Raw genomic sequence first — 20,085 nt, 5'->3', positions numbered from 1 at the left:
GGGTTTTTTTCTACCGCATACCGAATCGACGCTACCGTTTATCAAAGGCGTTTGATCTTGTTCTCCGTTTACAACAACGCAAAAACGAAAGGCAATTTACAACTCCGGTCAATTCGTCTTCAAACAGAAACAACCTCAGATATTCCTCCTAATAAGATACAATTGTTGGTTTATTCCCGATAAACCCCTTAAATTGATTGTGCAAGTTTCCCTAGGGCCCCCTCACCACCCCTTTCCGAAATCCTTAAACTCTTACCGCATCATCTTTATATTGCTAACCGATAATCTTCCTTTGGTCAAATCGGATACAAACTACCCTGTGAATATATAGATATCCATGGAGTAGAAAGTGATCAATTCAACAATTTACCACTTATCATTTACGTTTATACATTGTTTAGCATATTAGTTTGATGAACCTTCCATATTAGATTAGAGAATAAGTGAGTGTTTTGTCTTCCACGTCTGCGGTAGCCCCACTTGACAATTCTGTGCCTTGTAACCGCTCAAAGCTTATCATGCATGACGCTAATTGACATTTCTTTTACTTGGCTTACATCAGAATACAATCGACCTAATTAATAAATCCCAAATTCATTGTCATCGGTTGCCCAGTTGTTGGTGCTTCAAAGTGATCAAACAGCTAATTCGGGTCATTTCAAGGGTGAGTTCAGACATTCCTTTTACCATGTGCCATCCGTCGGGCGGAGCATGCTCTACTCTCATGCATGATCCGCTTTCGCCCCACCTTCCCCCACTCCCTTCGCGCTCAATCCTTTACAATCTGTTTCAACTTGCAATCGCCCCTTTGTTCGGCGGTAGTCATTGCTGATTTTGCCAATGCTGATTACTGGAATTCTCATCTTATGCTCGTTTCCTCTGCCAACCCGATATCAAACCTGGACTTTGCTTGCGCCTTCATCGTAACAAACTTCGACTAAACGGTTTGGTCTCGTGTCGATGCTCTTCTCTGCGTCCGGCCAACTCGGATTATCGCCATCGTTGCACTCCATTCTATGCTTCTGATTTTCCTTCCGCCTCTACGCTATGGAATCTAACTTCCCCTTTTCGATCTCGCATCTTCCTCGTATCACCTGATCGTTGGGTTTCCCTGATGTGTGCCGTCGTGTGTGCGCATCAATTCGACCATGGTCTAAACGCTACTCCCCTTGCCATCATCCTCACTTTCCCCATTTGCACCCTTACACATTTGCACGTCCCCGCCTATCCGCCGGTCATAAATGTACTAAAAACAAAACTAAATTGATCTGTGCCTGTCATCGCAATATTATACTTTGTGTGTTTCATCGCGCATGCTCTAATTACTTGGCTCCCATCAAATTACATCAAATTACACCATCACCATCACCATCGCCTTCGCCTCCCGTCTATGGGATTTTTCTTCTGTCATCTCCTATCACAACGGATGTGGGCGTTCTCTTCTCTGCCTTCGAACTGCTGTAACGAACCACCTGATAGCCGGGCGGATCTTATCCTGATAATCTTAGACTTCCTCGTCATCGAAAGGTCCAAAGTCAAAGCTTAGAACGCCAACACCGCACCTACCTTTGTTGACATCGAACAAGTTCTTCATCCCCGATTACGACAATTTTCGATCGCACTCACGTATAAAGCTTATACACAGCCAAGATCCTTTCAATTCTGTCATTGCCTAGACTGTGGCCCCCCACCTTGTCTGGCCTTCTGGAAACAATACGTTCTTCCTATTGGGCATCTAGCTTACCTCAATACAAGAAGCACTGATAAAACCGAGGAAAGAAGCTATTCCGAGCTGTTCTAGATTGACTCACTGACTTCTCCGTTCGATCGTATCATTGCGCCTTCGATTCGAAGCTTAAAGCTAGTACGACTCGTTCTCAAGATATCAATGGTTTTATAAGAATCGATCAGCCCAAAAGTAGAAGGACAGGAAATACAACTTTTCTCCCCTTCGACCATATCATCACTTTCATTCTACAGTAACTTTAACGAAGGATAGAATAGCAAGTAGCCTGCTCAATGACAATATCGATAACATACGATAGATCGCCTGATATTTATAGCAATAAAAATCATTCTCATAACACACCGCAGGTCAACCATAACTACAAACCAACTTCACCTTCTATTTATCCATCCCCAAAATCAATGAATCTTCCATCGATAAATCTGGGCGAGAGCTCGAAACATGCCCATTCTTCCGACAAAATGTCGCCGCCTGAACCACCCTTACATCATCCTTCAGCGATACGAAGAGAATCATTCCATTATTCAGGGGAAAGACCTCATCCACCACCATTTAAATCGGCTTATAGTTACTCCAACCCTTCAACAACTACGCTTTTGCGCACCCCAAAAGACTTCGAACTCAAAAACGACTGGCAAAGTTCGCCTCAGAAGACTTCTCCTAATTCGGATAAACCTCTCGATAAGGAAGAGTTGACCACAAAAGGAAGAAAGAGGAAGAGATTGGCGAAAGCCTGTAGCGCTTGTCACGTAAGTCCCAGCGTCGTTAAGCTGATCTGAATTCAGCTTATCATGTTTCGTAGAAAAACAAAAGAAGATGTGATGGATTCGCGCCTTGTTCCAACTGCGAATTCTCAAATCGACCATGTTTGTATGTCAATGCTCAAGGTGATCCAATTCCACCTCCCCGTACAAGAGATTCCTCTACTGTTCCCGTTCGACCACCTAAGGAAGATGGCAAATCTACAAACGCCACTCACGAGCGAAAACCGAGTGGTGAGAGCAATTGGTCGAGAAGGGAGAGCCTAAAGGAGGATGCAGAAGTCAGCAGACGACCATCTCTTGGTCCTATACAGGTGGTTGAGCAAAATTCATCTTTGAGTGCCGAGCTAATTGATCGTGAGTTTTAACGCAATCTGATTGGCTAGCCTATTATGTCGATCTGATTCTTGTGATAATGCTCAGTCTTCTTCGCTCGATGTGCCCCTCTTTCAACGATGTTTCATTCGCCGACTTTTCATTATCGACTATATATGAATCAGGTCTCGCCTATCTTACTTGACGTAATATACGCATTCTCTTCACGTTTATGCGAGAACCCGGTATTCCAATCAACCTTCTCGCCTTCTCAACCAGCTCATCTTCGTGGCGAAGCATTCGTACACCGAGCGCATGGTGCTGCGCAACGAATGATCGAGATCAGAACATCCTGGACCGAAGAGGAAAGGCGAATGGATAGGGGTACTTGGCAAGAGACAGAATTGGCTCAAGCTTGCTATCTACTTAGCATCTATTTCAGCTGTCTTCGACAACCTAAGCTTGGACTATTCTACCTAGACTCAGGTATTGATATCCTTCGCCCCACAAATTCAGCATACATCCCACCACCTGCTACCCATCTCAATCTCAACCCAATGGAGTATAATACCTTGATGGAAACCCGAACCAGGACGTTCTGGCTGCTTGTATTCCATGATTTATGCGCCGCTGCCAATGGTCGACTAAGAAGATATACCGAATCTGATCTAAGTAACATACCTTTACCTGCCAATGAGAGTCATTGGAACAGATGGGGAGGTAATGCAATCGGCGGTAGAGAACCTGGAAGACGTGATGGTTTGATTGCTGGAAGCGGGAATTGGCCGGGTGAAGAAGGTCAAATTGGGGAATTGGGTCACGTATTACGTATAGTAAGTATGACATTTGATTGGTCAAGACAAGACTGCAATCAGCTAATTGTGCCTCCAGCTATCGGTCTTTGCGGACATCATGACCTTAGCTACCGACGCAAAAGGGGATCGATCAGAACCGAAGCAAAGCCTAGCTTCCCGTTACGAATCTGCCTTGAAAGGATGGGCATCATCCCTTCCTCGCCATCTGCATTTTGATGAGCATAATTTATCGGCCGCGGTCCACAAGCTTTCATCGCCTGTAGCGGAGATCAAGTCGACTGGATGGATGTATGCCTATATGCATGCTGTGGCTGAATGTGGAATGTTCTACCTTCAAGCTGCTGTGGCCCAGTATACCGATGGCGCATACACTGCTCAAAGGCAAAGTCAAGCGGTAGACAACTTGACAGTAATCATGGACACTATTGGTAAAAGTGGTCGAGAAGGTTGTTGCTGTGAGTTGCCTCTGACGCTTGTACATAAGCCTGTCAAGCTGACATATTCGTTCTATTAGTCCTCTTCCCGTTGTTCGTTGTTACCAATTGGCAAGAACACCTGAAAATGTCCAATCTCGTCGTACCTGGACCTCAACAAGTGATTATGGAAGATCGGCTCGCAATGTGGTGGAATGAAATGAAGTTTGAATGGGGAACGGATCGACATGAGCTACTACAACGTGGATTCTACTCACTCAATAATCCAATTACGGTTCCACCTGCTTTGGCTACACCTAGATATTCTCAATCGCAACCTACGATTGAATTGCCTTCTTCAGGCTTGGGTTTGAGTCTATATCAAACTTCACCAATTAGGCAAATGACCGAGACTGGATCAGCTACATCGGCTACATCTCCCGTATCAACCATGTCAATCTCAACACCACATATGTCATCTTATAGTCGATTTTCAAGTAGCTCAGTAACGACATTACCACCTTTGAGACCTAGAGCTCAATCTTCAGCAGCATCAATGGGATTCACATATGGTAAAAGAACACCTTCTCCACCTATAACAAGGGACGTAAGAAGTAATAGTTCTTTACTTCCTGGATTTAGTCGAGCTTCGGATCGATCAGAACCTATTTCCCTTCCACCTCTTTCGGCTGATTTATCATCACATGGTAAATTTAGAGAACCAAGTCTTACAATAAGTAGTCCAAGACATCATCCATATGCAAAATCGCCGAGAATGTCTTGGGCTGGACCTACAACCTCTTCTGTTATAGGCAAATCAGCCATTGGAGGAGGAAGAAAGGAAACAAATCACTTGATGGGTATTGCAGCGCTTGTCAGCGCTGCGGAAAGTGAAAGCGAGACAGAAAGGGAGAGAAGAACGATGACTACTGCTTAGGTATAAGTTATTAGTCCAGAAAAACAAAATGTGAATTAAAAGCAACTTGACTAGTGTCATATCAAAATCAGTCACATCTTATCAAATAGTGTCTCCGGGATTTGCTTGCCTTTTTCCCATCTTTGTTTGTGTTTGTTCGAGAGTGCACAATTTGTACCATGATTTCGTTTCGAACCTCTTTGAACGACATTCCAGATTTTGACAGGATTTGCCAAATTACTATATTGTAAATATGTTAGGTGATATATTGTATTTTTTGTTTTGTTTTTCTTACTTTGTCTTCTGTCTTAGATTATTATACTGGTTAGACTTGGTTTTGCGATATACTGTTGGATTACTTGAGAGCAAAATAGAATGTATCTATATCGTTTATTTTAATGAATTGAACACCATTTGAACTGGCGATAAGTAAAAAGCTTATCTGAGAATTATATTCGGTTATATAATTTGGTTTATATACCGATCTAGAATCCCGAACGTTTCAGTCCGCTTGATTTGTTGTTCTTGCTCGTCTTTTTGACTCCAAGTGAATTTGATTTATGATATATATATATGTATATGAATGTTCAAGATGGATTAAATTCATGTTCATACCACAAATGAAGATTGAAACTCAAAACTTTGACTTTATTTCATAATTTCTTATATCAATCCGATTTGAATTTATTACTATCATTTAATTCACAAAACGAAATATCTTATTCATGTCAATTGCAACAAAATATACAAAAGCTTTAAAAGAAGCAAAAGATTTATATTTTGAAAATAATGAAAATTCTTTTAAATCATGGAAAGAAGCAAATTATTATTTACCAGGAGGTGGAACTAGATCTTCATTATTTGTTAAACCTTTTCCAATTTTTATTAAAAATGGAAAAGGTAAAGAAATTTTTGATTTAGATGAACATAAATATATTGATTTGTAAGTTCTATCATTTACCACTTTTATTTTAAAGTAAACATTTTGATCTAATATTTTAACGATTTTTTTTTTTTTTTTTTTCATTTTGATTAGCTTATCAGATTTTACAAGTGGTATATATGGAAAATCTAATTCTATTTTAAAAAATTCTATTTTAAATGCACTTGATAATGGATTACAAGTGAGTTTTTTTAACTTCATAATTCAAATCAATTTCATCAATTTGCTCTTTTAACAAAGTTTTCTGAAATTCTGGAATTTCAAAAATTAATCAAAAAAAATTGAAATTTTCAAATTAGCTCGGAGGACATACTCAAACTGAATTTCTTTTAGCTAAAGAATTATGTTCAAGATTTCCTTCAATAGAATTAATTAGATTTGCAAATTCTGGAACTGAAGCTAATATATTATCAATTTCAATCGGATTAGAATATACAAAAAGAAAAAAAGTAGTTGTATTTAAAGGTGGTTATCATGGTAGTGTTTTATCACATTTTGGAGAAGATCATGAAGGAGGGGATTTAAAAGTCCCTTATGTAAGTTATTTATTGTCTAATTACATCAGATAAACTCTTTCTTTAGAATTATTATGGATGAAATGATCTTGTTTGAGAATTGTAATTGATAAAAATGGTGATATTTAGGATTTCCTTATTTGTCCTTATAATGATATAAATGGAACTAAGCAGAAAATTGAGCAATATAAAAATGAAATAGGAGTTATATTGGTTGAACCTATGTTAGGTGCAGGAGGATGTGTAAGTCTATATTTTTGAAACCGGATAAAGTCAAGAGATACATAATGACTTTATCAATTGATTTGTAGTATCCCGGAACACCAGAATTTTTACAAAGCTTAAGAGATTTAGCAACTGAAATAGGATCAATATTGATTTTTGATGAAGTACAAACTGCTCGTCTGAGTATAGGTGGAAGACAGAAAATCTTAGGGGTAAATTTGATTAATCTGAGATTTATATCTAATCAAATTTGTCCTTTACTGACAATGATTATAAGATAACACCAGATATGACTACTTTGGGTAAATTCTTTGGAGGTGGTTTCGCATTTGGTGCTTTTGGAGGTAAAAAGGAAATAATGTCATTGTAAGTATGGGAAATTGTTCAATTCATTCACATTCTAATTGTGATCATGACTTTTTGAATATGTATTGACAAACATATAATATTGGTTATCTCTTATAGATTTGATTCTAGAAATCCTGGATCCATAGCACATGGTGGAACATTTAATAATTCTCCTTTAACAATGATATCAGGATTAACAGCAATTCAAGAAATTTTAACTGAAGAAAATTTAAATAATTTAAATAAATTAGGAGATGAATTTAGAGAAAATTTAAATAATTTTACCTTAATTAATAATATTCCATTTAAAGTAAATTAATTACCTTTTTCCCTCCCGAATAAAAGCTGATAATGAATTAATTGAAATTAAGATAACAGGTCTTGGATCAATTAATCAAATTCATTTTAATAAATTAAACTCAGATTCAGAATCAAATAATGAAAATGAAATTTCAAATTTGAACTCAATTAAAGAAAAAGATTTATTAGATTTAATTTATTTTAAATTATTAGAAAAAGGTTTTTGGATTTCACAAAGAGGTTTAATTTCTTTTAATTTTGAATTAAATAAAAATGATATAAAAAATTTCGAAAATGCTTTATTAGAATCTTTTATTCAAATTAATGAATTATTCATAAAATGAAAAAATGAAGAAATTCATTAAAAATTTGCAAATTGCAAAATAATTGTTGAAACCCTCATTATAAAATAATTTAATCTACATCATAAAGCTATTTAGATAATTAGTCATCTTTATCTAGACAAGTTGTTTAGATGTATTTCAATATAGAAGAACATATAGAAAAGTTTTTGGTATAAATATTCGTAAAATTGTGATGCATAATTTACAACATATGATGTATGCTAATGGATATGTTTAAATGCGGTGCTATGTTATTTATGTGGGTAGGAATTGTCAAGCATTTTATCTGATATGTATGTTTAGTCGTCCAAACGATCCTGTGAATGCCCCTTGATGAGTTCGCATCCACTGATGAGAAATTATGCGTTTCCCATCAAAACATCCGGGGCGCTTGTCATTGCAATGCCAATCGCTTGACCTTCTTGAGCTGTCGTCGTATTTTTGACATTCTCTCCTTTTACTTCCGAGCTTCTGGGAGGAGATTTAATTGTAAATCGATATCTGTATGGCTCTTTCCTCTCTTCGTTAAGTTCCGCCTATTTAGTGAGATTTTAGTTTGAAACTCATGTACGTATCTGTTGAAGCGTAATTAATTTTATTAACTCACTTTTACATATTTGATCAAACCATCATCTATCAACCCTTGATTCATGTATTTCAGTATATCCGCAAGGCAGGCTAATAATAAGTTCGTAACGGTCAGTAAACTACGACTTCGTCAGAATTTCTGGGATGAAACTCACCTTTGATCATATCCAAATCAACTCCTTGTACTCCCAAATTATCATCCGTCCTCTTTATATCCAAATCAAATCTCTCACTCAATTCTGAAGCACAAATCGTACTCTCTGATAAAGGGACTTGATCGATAATCGAGATAAGAAATATCAATGTTGTGAAAGCAATGATTCCAGCAGGGTATAAAATCGGTATTGGTGAAAGTAAACTAAAATTGGGATTCATCAGATACAAATATATATGATATTATTTTCGTCTCATTTAAGCTTAATAAAATGACTTACGATTCTGAAAGAAGTGTCCAACCTAATTCTTTAATTGTACTTTGATTTAACATTTCTTGATTCGTTAATCCATTTCCATTCTCATTCTCATTCCCATTCATATGTCCAATTTTCTCCTTGTCCATCGCAACTCTAGAAATTATTTCATCTAATCCTATAACAGAATTGTAAAGTATATTCCAAGGTTGTTCAATACCCATATCGAAACATAATGTTTCTAATAAAATTTCTTCTGTAGCTAAAATTGATTTTTCCCAATTACGATATTCTCTCGTTGGTTGCTATAATTTTTTTAATCAAAAAATTCAAATATCAATTGATGTTATAATTCATTTCTATGTGTACAGTACAAGCCTGTATATATATGATAGATGATAAACTCACCTCATGAGGATTATTATCAGGATACCAACCTTTTGCACCATTTTCAAATTTCGCAATTGTTACATTTACGATATGTCTTAATTTTAAAGGTTCTTCTTCTATTTTACTTGCCAAAAATAAAACAGTAGGTGCGATGAGCTATATTATAAACTAAAAATCAATATTTCATCCTTCTCCTTTTTCATTGTGATACTGATTGTATGTTCAAGAAAAAAAACCCACAGTCTCTTCAAAATCTTTGAATGACTTTCTCATATAAAATCGATGTACTAATATCGAACCTACAACTAAAGATCCTCTAAGATGTAAACATTCTGCATCATCACCATGCCTATAGTGATTGATCAGCTAATCTACATATTATAAGAGCAAATTTTTGACAATTTTACTCACACCAAAGCATTCGCTCTTAATGCTAAACTCCTCATATATTCTATTGTGATTTTCCTCCTCTTTAATTCCGTTTCCAAAGATATACCATCATCTAATGAGGGAGTATTTTCCAAAGCTTTTTGTGAGAATAACCATTGTTGTTCGACTGGTCTTAGCTGACGCATGTTGTCAATTCCTCGATGTCTACTGATATGGTCAAATTACTCTTACCCTATACAAGAATGGACAGCTGGATAAATAAATCATTTGTTATTGCTGTTGAACGGGGAAATGGTTCATCATGAGCGGCTATATCCGCTAGATAAGGATAAGTATGTAATATTAAATCCACGTCATTCCATTTAATCTTGATGCTAAAAGTCAAAAGTCTGCTTTACCGAGCGAGTCATATTCACAAAGTATATCATTCAATCAAATATACTTTATACATCTCACTTATTCATTCTTTCAAAAAAAGCTAAAAATTCCTATGCGTCAAGCTTTCTTACAATCTATAAGACGCTTCAATTCATTCTCAACAAATCCTATCAATCAGAATAAAAATTCACTTTCGAGTAAAATATCAAATTTAAGGCAAAAACAACAACAACAACAACAATTTAATAAAATGGTTACTCAATCAGCAGCATCAACTTCAAACCCTTCTGAACTTGTTCAACCAATCAATAAAACTGCTCATGAATTTGATAAAACTACTTTAGATGCTTTATTAGCTAGAAGATTCTTTTTCGCTCCTGCTTTTGAAATTTATGGAGGTTCGTTTCTTTTAACTTTTGTTCCCGAAATAACTATACTTAAACTTTCAATTATTATAATTGTCTAGGTGTTGCCGGTCTTTACGATTATGGACCTACTGGTTCGGCTTTACAAGCTAATGTTCTCAATGAATGGAGAAAACATTATATCATTGAAGAAGATATGTTAGAACTTGATACAACTATTATGACTTTAAGTGAAGTTTTGAAAACATCAGGTCATGTTGATAAGTGAGTAACTTTTTAACTTTTGATCAATTTGGGGCCACACGCTAATCGTTTGTCCACCCTGCTGTTACTTGCTTTCGACTATCATTTGCTTGGGAAATACGATCACTTGATTTCCTTTAATTTGCCTAACCCACCTTCCCCACGCTAGATTCGCCGATTGGATGGTCAAAGATGTTCAAACCGGAGAAATTTTCCGAGCGGATCATTTAGTTGAAGCTGTCATTGAAGCTAGATTGAAAGGTGACAAAGAAGCTAGAGGAGTTAAAGATGAACCTGTAGTAGAGGAAGATGATAAGAAAAAGAAGAAGAAGAAGAATGTCAAATCGGTTGCTATCAAATTGGAGGATGATGTTGTGGCTGACTATGAGAGTCTATTAGCCCAAGTGAGTATTCCCTATTTACAAATTATTAAAATGGATCTACTCGCATTCGCCGATCATCGATGATAGAAAAGCTGACCGAATGAAAAACCTTGTCAGATTGACAATTATACTGGCCCAGAGCTCGGTGAATTAGTACGAAAACACAATATCCGAAATCCTGCTACAGGTAATGAACTTTCTGAACCAGTTGAATTCAATTTGATGTTCGAAAGTAATATCGGTCCTACTGGTCAAATCAAGGGGTACGTCAATCAACGCTTGTACCAGAACCAGAGGTTTGATAAACTGATATTTGCGTCAATTAGTTACCTTCGTCCAGAGACTGCTCAAGGTCACTTTGTTAACTTCGCTAGATTATTAGAATTCAACAATGGAAAAGTCCCATTTGCATCTGCTCAAATCGGTAGATCATTCAGAAATGAAATTGCCCCTAGACAAGGTTTACTTCGAGTTAGGTGAGTCAGTTTTGTTACAATTCTGATCTAAGGCTAATTTTAGCTGATTTTTTTCATCATCGGTGTAGAGAATTCACAATGGCTGAAATCGAGCATTACGTTGATCCTCTCGACAAACGACATGCAAGATTCCACGAAGTCAAAGATGTTACATTAACTTTGTTACCTAAAGACGTACAAAGTGAAGGTAGAACTGAGACTACTCGAATGACTGTTGGAGATGCCGTTGCCAAGGTAAGAGCGACCTTTCACTCTGATATTCGGGTCGAGTCCGTTGCCATGCTAACGGGCCTATCTGCGATAAACAGAAAATTGTCGACAACGAAACTTTGGGTTATTTCCTTGGTCGAACACAACTTTTCCTCGAGAAAATTGGTATTGACCCTTCGAGAATGAGATGTAGACAACATATGGCGAATGAGATGGCTCATTACGCTGCTGTAAGTGCCATCGTATTGCCTTTTGAAGGGGAATTTAGCTAAATGGCGGGATTGCATGTAATAGGATTGTTGGGATTTCGAGATTCAATCTTCATACGGTTGGATAGAATGTGTAGGATGTGCAGATAGATCGGCATACGATTTGACCGTTCATTCAATTCGAACAAAACAACCCTTAAGAGTTCAACAAAAATTAGATCAACCTAGAAAAGTAGAAAAATTGGACGTTCAATTTGATGCCAAGAAATTCGGTATGACTTTCAAGAAAGATGCTACTCTCATCAAAGAGACTTTGCTTGGTCTGGAAAAGGATAAATTACAATGCATTAAGGACGAATTGGCTTCTGGGTAAGTCAGGTGTTGACGCTGGATGCAAATTGCCGGCCGCACCAGAGCTTACTCCGTCGCGACCTATAGTACATCCTCCGTAAGATGTGCCGATGGTAAATCTTATGATATCACACCTGATCTCGTCAAGATTGAACCTATCACCGTAACTGAATACAGTAAGTCATGCCATGATCGAGCTACTTTTAGTAGGACCGCGAAACAAACGACGATTGCTGATCAACAGTAATGTAGTGCGAGAATTCACACCAAACGTCATTGAACCTTCTTTCGGTATTGGTAGAATCTTATATTCACTTCTGGAGCACTCTTATTGGGCTCGAGAACAGGATAAGGCTCGAGGTGTGAGTGCTGTTCCCTTGATACACTGAGTGCATTTAAGCTGATCAGCTTCGTTGAATAGGTCTTGTCCCTTCCTTCCGTCGTTGCTCCTATAAAATGTCTTATTGTCACAATCTCCCAAGATGCCGAGTTGAGAGCTAAAATTCATGAGATCTGTGAGTGTGTCGTACATGCTTGCCGAGTAAATGGAGATTAGAGACCTGACGGTATTGTCTGATAACTCGCAGCACGAAAGATGAGACGAATTGGTATTGCCTCCAGGGTAGATGATTCATCAGCATCTATTGGTAAGAAATATGCAAGAAATGATGAACTCGGTACACCTTTCGGATGTACCGTTGATTTTGCCAGTGAGTAATGTTTGCTGACAAAACATGAATGGTCGGTCATTGCTGACGATTCTTGCTGTACATTTTCTAGCTATCCAAAAGGGTACTATAACGTTGAGAGAAAGAGATTCAACCAACCAATTAATTGGACAAGTGGATGATGTTATTGAAGTTGTAGATCAACTAGTTAAAGGTACAATCGATTGGTCTGGTGCATCTGCTAAATTAGAATCTTATTCTGGTGTACAAGATGTTGAAGAGTAGTTAGTATAGTATAATGTAAATAAAAGTGCCACTTGATGACAAATATCGGCAATAATGCCATGTGATTCTATAACCCCGGAAAGAGTCGGGTTAGGAGTGGTTATATATATGGTTGATTAGGTGTAATGTAATTGGCAGATGAAATGATTTGATCCCATCCAACCCCCTTTATACCTTTGCGTGGCTCAAATCTCATCTGATATATCCTAAAAACATCTTGGGATTGAGTTGATTAATTGATTCACATACATAATTCAATCCTACTCTAATCCATCATCAACACGATGCTCTCTTCAGCTTTCCCAAGGATCGTTAGTAGAGTAGGAGCAGGGGTAAAACCTCTTAGCAAGGTGAGTACGATTTGGTTTTAGTTGTATTTGAGCTTTTAGTTGCAAATTCACTTTCGTGAATAAGGAGAAAAATGATATACTCCTCTTAGGAGTATTGATACTAATTTTTATTGAATTTATAATTGTATAGGCTCGATTTTCAACTTCATCATCCAATTCAACTCCTTTCCTTGCATCAAAAACAGCAATTACATCTTCAACATTATTAGCTGGTGGATCTTTAATTTGGTATAATCATTTATATGGTTTAAATTCTTTATTACCTGAAGCATCTGCAAATTCTGCTGCTGAAAATGGTATGCATCCTACAAAACAACCTTTTGAACATTATGGTCCTTTTGAAACTTTTAATCATGCAAGTATTAGAAGAGGTTATCAAGGTGAGTTTTTCAATTTTGAATTTTGAATCTTTGAATCTTTGAATCTTTGATCGATTTTGAGAATGTTGGTGGAAACAATATTTCAACATATTGCATATGCGTTTAGAGTAGTCATCAAAGAATATGATTTGGAAAGCTATTGTATTACAATATGGACATTTGATGAGACTCGCTTTAGAGGGATTATACTTTTAAGTCACAATTAGGATGAAGATTTAAGGCGGATCGAACGAGCTTCAGATCGATCACTTCGATCTCCACTTAAAGTACATCATACTGATCATATATACCTCTTACATAGTCTACAGAGAAGTTTGTTCCGCTTGTCACTCGCTCGATCGAATCGCTTGGCGAAACTTAGTCGGTGTATCGCACACTGTGGATGAAGTTAAAGCTATGGCTGAGGAAGTTGAGTACACCGATGGACCAAATGATGAAGGAGAGATGTTCCAACGACCGTAAGTGAAGTCCGATTTGTCATGCATGAGTGTCGTTATAGGGTGGAAAAATGAATAAGACGAATCTATGAAATCAAGGAGAACGAAATTAGCGCTGTAGAACAATGGGATTCTTTACGGATAGACCACATACAAAACGCATCGTATCCCCAGAGTCCTCGATCTTGTTGTTGCGATTTGCACAAGTGTCATCTGTGTCTTGGACGTAAAGCTGACACAGTCGTCGATCTTGCAGAGGAAAACTTGCCGATTACATGCCTGCACCATACCCCAACGAAGAGGCTGCTAGAGCTGGTAACGGAGGGTAAGTTATTTTCACATTCCGCTTGAATCGCTTTCAATCACCCTCTGTCTCAAACGATAGGCCGCATCGGACAAATTCCTATCTTTTACCCTCTTTTATATGCTGATTTGGTTTCGCTTCTTACTCGATAGTGGTCTTCCCCCTGATCTTTCACTTATCGTTAAAGCTCGACACGGTGCTGCCGATTACATCTACTCCCTTTTGACAGGATACTGTGATCCACCAGCTGGTGTTAAATTAGCCGATGGTATGAACTATAACCCATACTTCCCAGGTGGTGGTATCGCTATGGCTAGAGTATTATTTGATGGTTTAGTGGAATACGATGATGGTACACCTGCTACAACTTCTCAAATGGCAAAAGATGTTACAGTATTCTTGAATTGGGCTGCTGAACCTGAACATGATCAAAGAAAGAAAATGGGTTTACAAGCTCTTATGATTCTTTCAACCCTTACAGCTATTTCATTATACGTTAAACGATTTAAATGGTCTTACCTCAAAACTAGAAAAATCGTATACGACCCACCTAAGCCTGCAAGACATGGTCCACTTTAAACTCAACTCTAGCTTAATTAGATGAGGTAGGGGTTTTTTTTAGCATAGGGATATATATGGAGATTTTCTTTGTGTTAATTGATGGAATGGATTAAGGAACTTGTAGACTGTCATTTCCTTAACATCTTCAATATAACGTATACAGTAGGGTTATGCTTTTTTGGCATGCAAAAACAAAAACATCATTTTCTCGGATACTTTTGCTGTTGCTTTCTTTTCACGCTGTATGCAATTTTATCGCATAATTTGAAAAGGTATACTAAATTACGATAATACCTTGATTCTTAATAACGTTCGATGATCATCAATCCAAACTTCACTCAATCTTGGATCCAATCTGACACTTTTTCATGCTTTTTGAGGCCGCTTGATTAAATGCTTATTTGGTATTGAATTATACAATAAGCACATTGTGTCAAGTTATCATGTTACCTGTATTGCTTATATCTTTTAATCAGATTTTTTTCATCAAAGGAGTAGGTCATTACATTGAAAGGGTAATTCTGATCAATTATAAAAAGCTCTGTAATCTTCTCTGAAACGAGACAAATTCAAGAATCACTATCACACTGAAATTTTTCATATTGAATTAAACTGACTTCGTGAGACGCACTTTGTAATCAACCTATCGAGAATTATCAAGTCTAAAGTCTAAAAGTAAATGTACTTGGAAAGACTGTTTTCAAAGAAGTGAAATTAATAGAAGACATCTTCAGGAATATCATTGTAATACTGTGCACCTTTTTGAGGTCCTTCGCATTCCTTCTGGACAAATTGGAAATGTCAAACTCCTTTTTATGAAGCTTTTGTTACAGAAGAACCGATCAGAGTAAATCGAGAGATGAGAATCATCTGTTCAGTCGTGATTATACATGTATGAACGGTCTTGACGATCCGCGCTTGACAGTCCTGTGATTATACGATCAAACCGATGTAGCGAGATTGGGGTAAGTCAAGCTGGGTACAGCAGCGAGAAATTCAAAGTTTATAAAGTTTGTTTGTAGCATGGAGACTTCCTTTCTGTCTTCAAAGGGTTTGGCCGATACCTTTGTTCATTGCTGCATATTTCGCTCCTGAATCACCTTGGAACGCTGTTTAGAAGGAACAAAACTGAACTTGCAAAAGAATCTTTAAGACGTTTGAGAGATCTCATTCGAACAACAGATAGAAATATAGATGCTGGCGTTGCTTATATTACCCATATCACTAATCTTGAAAGAGCCGAAACTGCAGGTAGTAGTAGTTTAGATTGTTTTAAGGGTATCAATTTAAGAAGAACTGAAATTGTTAGTACAACTTGATCTCCTTACCATGATCATACATTATTTTTTTTTGGCTAATCTTGTCTGCTTGTTTTCTGGCTAGAATTGTGTCGTTTGGGCTGCTCAGATTTTATGTGGAAATACTATTCTTGTTCTCATGTAGAAGCAGTACAAACGCCAATGTCATTAAACGTCTAATTGATCGCTAATTTAAGAAGGAGTTTATTTTGCTAAAAAAATGGGAAGGGACTTTTATTATTCAGGATATAAAGGCGCAGAATTCAAGGTTAGGGGTGAAGTGAAAGTATGTATTTTTGTAGAAATAATAGGAGAGGCAGAATGCAAGTCGTGAATGAGTCAAGCATGAGCATAAGCACCTACAACGAGACAGGAAAGGAAAAAACCAAGTATGGCAATCTTCGGAAGTAATAATATTGATCAACGCGTTCTTTGACGCTCGATCAGGCACTGTTGCATTGACCACTAAAGCTCGGATCATTACATTTCTGTTTCATCTTTGCGTTGACTCCATTTGAGAACGCTTTGATCGCTCATACATACACAGACACACAAATACACCATGGAGATATAGGGAACGGCCACGGAATCACATTGAGCAGCAGGAACCATGAGTTTCACGCTCCAAAGCTCCAAATGGGTTGAACGAATTAATTTCATTCTTACCGTTTCCTACCTCTCACCGTTTCCTTGTTTTGGCTAAAAGTATTAACCCAAGATTCGTATAATACGTACCCACAATCAGAGGCCCGACCATGTCAACTGCGATATCTCCAGCAGCTCTAGTGTGGTCACTTCGGCACATCCGGAAATTGATCATAGATTTCCTTCCTGAAAAATCTCTACGAACAGTCTTACTGCTATCCAGCGAAAACTTTTCAGATGGCGTCAGCAAACTGTATGAAGTAATGGAAGACGACGAGGCCAGACAAACTAGATATAGAAGTAAGAACATCGTGAGTATTGCCTGGCCACACAGCTGGCAATTGTCCCCATACGAGTATGTGCAATAAGTGCAGCTAGGATGTGAGCTGACGAGACAATAATCACACCTTGAACAGGCTCGCTCTCATCAATATATCCGCTCGATCAGACATATACAAGGACGACCACCCGTCGGAACCTGCCCCTTCGACATAAATCTTTTCGTCGATTTCCCCAATCTCCAAACGATTGGTTGGGTTCCGAACACACTGGAAATTCGTCGGCCGATTACGCCTGCGATCCCCACCAAAGCAATACTAATCTCCGGATGTCACGTTGTCAAGTTGACGTCCATCGAGGATAATCTTCACAAGAACTTATCCATTGTTCGTGAAGGGTTACCCGAAGAGTGGGATATCGAGGATCGAGCAAGTTTTATCCAAATTAACGGGGATTCTGAATCCGGCTCAAGTCAAGATGTAAATGAGTTCTTCGCTATGTGGTTCGAGGCACGAGGTCTTTTCAGCATATCGATTGACGTAATGTATCTGGATTTCCTTATGCCGACTCAACAAATCGTGGATGCACTACCCAAATTGGTGGAGAATCGGAGACCTATGCCCAAAAGTCTGTTTATGACGATAAACAATCAGAAATCAACAACATTGCTGACCGTGATACTGGAAGAACTCGCCCCACTGCTCGAGGGCCTTACATTGCGTCGGCTCAAGGCGAATCGCAAGCTTCACGGTCTGACCGCAAACACGTTAGAAGAATTCTTCGACCGACCTTTGAAGATATCGCAAGAAAGCAAACTCAGGTGGCTCGCGGTACCCCTCGACATCGAACCGGAATTCGAAACACTGCAACTTGACAAAAGGCTCCTCAACATTACTCCCTCAAGGATTACTCGTCCTTGCTACCCTCGTCTGGAGGAGTTCACCTTAGACCTGAAAGTTTCCAAACTCAATTCATCTGAAAACAGAGTCTCGAATATCATACGACAACTGCCCACGCTATCAACCCTCGCTCGGGCTATGGTGACGATTGGCGGATTTTGGTGCTTTTATCGCTTGAAGATATCGTCGGATGTATTTAGTATTGCAGAAGACAACCTCTTAGGCGAGACCCTCAACACTTTACTGAAAAAAGAAATTGCAGAGCTACGGGAGGCACAGAACGTAGAGGTTGGTTGGCGCAAGCTCGAAAAGGATGAAAGGACTTAGGGGAGATGTAGAGGTTTAATTTAGGTGAATAGGGCTAGCAGAATTCACATCAATTGGCTGGAGTCGCCTATATCAGCAGGCGACACGTAGATAAGGAATATGCATTCATGCAGTAAGAAGATGGTAACATTTTGTCATATCCGCTCTGCTGACGACAAGCGCCTCCAGCATGTGGGCTCCTCTCCCCAAATCTTGACCATCTCTTCCCTTACAGCCTCAGTCAACAATCCACTCAGCAACTCTTCATTCCCCTTTTTATTCCCCTCCTTCAGAACTCGCACATTCAAGCTGTAAGTACAACCTGTTCCACCAATCCTAATCAGCTTTCTAGCGAGATTCGATAGCCTCGGCATGTGGGTTTTCACATCATCCAGAGATTGGTCCTGGAAGGCAAAATCTAGATCGATAGTCAAGGAACGCAGACCGAGATGTGGGCTTTGCTCGTCCATCAAGCCAGCGAGAGTGTCTAATTGCTGGGGATTGGATTTGCCCGAGTCGGTTTCAGTTATTATCATGAGAGGAAATCTGAGAGTTTTCAACTTGAGATTACCGGGTGGCCAACGAATAGGTTGAGTGAGAAATTGACGGACTGTAGTTCGGATAACCGTTTCATCATCCTCAAGTATCGAATCGCGACCGAGGTGTAGATCCTCAATTAAGGGGGATAGAGTTTCTATAGCTGCGATCAAGCTATATTCAATGTCACTTGAATCTTCGTTGACGACAAGTTGTAATTTCTTGGGCATTGGACTATTATTTTCACTCAATTTTCGAAATTCTTTAATGATAGTTTCCGTACGCATGTGAACCTGTAGATCGAGAGAATTAACTTCGTTTGCGAATAAACCTTCCTCGTCCAACCAGCTTTCGAAGAAGTCGTAAATTTCCCCATCGATATCATCTTGTTCTCTTTGCCCATCTGCGAAAGCGTGTTTGATCTTCCTTTGGACGTCCCATTTTTCATTCACTTCGGCGTAGTCTGTTTCAGAAATATCACGCAAATAATCTCCACCATATACAAGGAATGTATCATCGTAATCTTCCCACAACACTGCCTGTGTTTTACCCGTAACAGCAAAAATATCTGGCTGATAAATTATTTCTAACGTTTCACCATGACCATCGCTGAACGATTTAAGGTGGCGAAATTGGTGAAATGCATCGGCATGTGTCCGTGTTGAGGTCCTGTCCATGTCAATGTGACGAACGGCATCAATGTAGAATCGAGACCGAGCCTATGATCAGAAAAAATCACTGGGTGAGTTCTTAGTGATTTGGAATTGATTGCTGGGCAAAATATCATTCCAAGAAGTTTAAAACATTTACTTGCCAAATTTTCACCCTTTTCATCTAGTACCGAAAAGCTCCTAGGAGTTACAGTCTCGTATAAGATCTTGACCGATTCCACAAAATTCTCCTTGTCCAGTATAATTGTCTTTGCTAAACCATCATCAGGAAGGTAAGAAAGGATAGCACTCCTGATATGCCGAAGATTCCATACTGATTCTGCAGCTTTCATGAGGCAGACCGGCGCAATGCTGATGATTTGACCAATTTCCGGTGAGAGGATAATGAAAAGTAAAGCAAACAATGAAGAAGGAAATAATAATGATGTTC

General features: G+C 38.4%; 7 protein-coding genes across 7 annotated transcripts; 5 read left to right on the top strand and 2 right to left on the bottom strand.

Annotated features, from left to right (window-relative positions):
• Positions 1 to 2,148: 2,148 nt before the first annotated feature.
• Positions 2,149 to 4,988, top strand: I206_106827 (uncharacterized protein; the record flags this gene model as incomplete). The annotated part of the gene is made up of 5 exons (XM_019157348.1): positions 2,149 to 2,496; positions 2,550 to 2,865; positions 2,932 to 3,656; positions 3,715 to 4,093; positions 4,153 to 4,988. 5 exons carry the CDS (start codon positions 2,149 to 2,151, stop codon positions 4,986 to 4,988), a joined length of 2,604 nt encoding a protein of 867 aa, XP_019010066.1.
• Positions 4,989 to 5,692: 704 nt separating this feature from the next.
• I206_106826 (uncharacterized protein) lies at positions 5,693 to 7,642 on the top strand (the record flags this gene model as incomplete). The annotated part of the gene is made up of 8 exons (XM_019157349.1): positions 5,693 to 5,910; positions 6,004 to 6,091; positions 6,210 to 6,446; positions 6,555 to 6,668; positions 6,737 to 6,862; positions 6,928 to 7,016; positions 7,116 to 7,308; positions 7,370 to 7,642. The coding sequence occupies 8 exons, from the start codon at positions 5,693 to 5,695 to the stop codon at positions 7,640 to 7,642; spliced, it is 1,338 nt and encodes a 445-aa protein (XP_019010067.1).
• A 359-nt stretch (positions 7,643 to 8,001) lies between these two features.
• Positions 8,002 to 9,605, bottom strand: I206_106825 (uncharacterized protein; the record flags this gene model as incomplete). Its single annotated transcript, XM_019157350.1, has 7 exons — positions 8,002 to 8,178; positions 8,250 to 8,320; positions 8,386 to 8,588; positions 8,665 to 8,945; positions 9,049 to 9,186; positions 9,271 to 9,379; positions 9,442 to 9,605. 7 exons carry the CDS (start codon positions 9,603 to 9,605, stop codon positions 8,002 to 8,004), a joined length of 1,143 nt encoding a protein of 380 aa, XP_019010068.1.
• A 443-nt stretch (positions 9,606 to 10,048) lies between these two features.
• I206_106824 (glycine-tRNA ligase) lies at positions 10,049 to 12,988 on the top strand (the record flags this gene model as incomplete). Its single annotated transcript, XM_019157351.2, has 13 exons — positions 10,049 to 10,196; positions 10,265 to 10,427; positions 10,576 to 10,810; positions 10,907 to 11,052; positions 11,116 to 11,265; positions 11,334 to 11,499; positions 11,574 to 11,705; positions 11,770 to 12,053; positions 12,123 to 12,211; positions 12,288 to 12,397; positions 12,457 to 12,550; positions 12,623 to 12,745; positions 12,816 to 12,988. 13 exons carry the CDS (start codon positions 10,049 to 10,051, stop codon positions 12,986 to 12,988), a joined length of 2,013 nt encoding a protein of 670 aa, XP_019010069.2.
• Positions 12,989 to 13,272: 284 nt separating this feature from the next.
• I206_106823 (uncharacterized protein) lies at positions 13,273 to 15,038 on the top strand (the record flags this gene model as incomplete). Its single annotated transcript, XM_019157352.1, has 5 exons — positions 13,273 to 13,338; positions 13,469 to 13,718; positions 14,020 to 14,176; positions 14,412 to 14,480; positions 14,612 to 15,038. The coding sequence occupies 5 exons, from the start codon at positions 13,273 to 13,275 to the stop codon at positions 15,036 to 15,038; spliced, it is 969 nt and encodes a 322-aa protein (XP_019010070.1).
• A 2,035-nt stretch (positions 15,039 to 17,073) lies between these two features.
• On the top strand, positions 17,074 to 18,468 carry I206_106822 (uncharacterized protein; the record flags this gene model as incomplete). Its single annotated transcript, XM_019157353.1, has 2 exons — positions 17,074 to 17,274; positions 17,380 to 18,468. 2 exons carry the CDS (start codon positions 17,074 to 17,076, stop codon positions 18,466 to 18,468), a joined length of 1,290 nt encoding a protein of 429 aa, XP_019010071.1.
• Positions 18,469 to 18,602: 134 nt separating this feature from the next.
• On the bottom strand, positions 18,603 to 19,987 carry I206_106821 (uncharacterized protein; the record flags this gene model as incomplete). The annotated part of the gene is made up of 2 exons (XM_019157354.1): positions 18,603 to 19,593; positions 19,677 to 19,987. The coding sequence occupies 2 exons, from the start codon at positions 19,985 to 19,987 to the stop codon at positions 18,603 to 18,605; spliced, it is 1,302 nt and encodes a 433-aa protein (XP_019010072.1).
• Between the last annotated feature and the right edge of the window lie 98 nt (positions 19,988 to 20,085).

This window comes from Kwoniella pini, chromosome 10 (assembly GCF_000512605.2).
Source record: "Kwoniella pini CBS 10737 chromosome 10, complete sequence".
NCBI classification, from domain to species: Eukaryota; Fungi; Basidiomycota; class Tremellomycetes; order Tremellales; family Cryptococcaceae; genus Kwoniella; species Kwoniella pini.
This window is presented reverse-complemented; position numbering and strand designations above follow the sequence as displayed.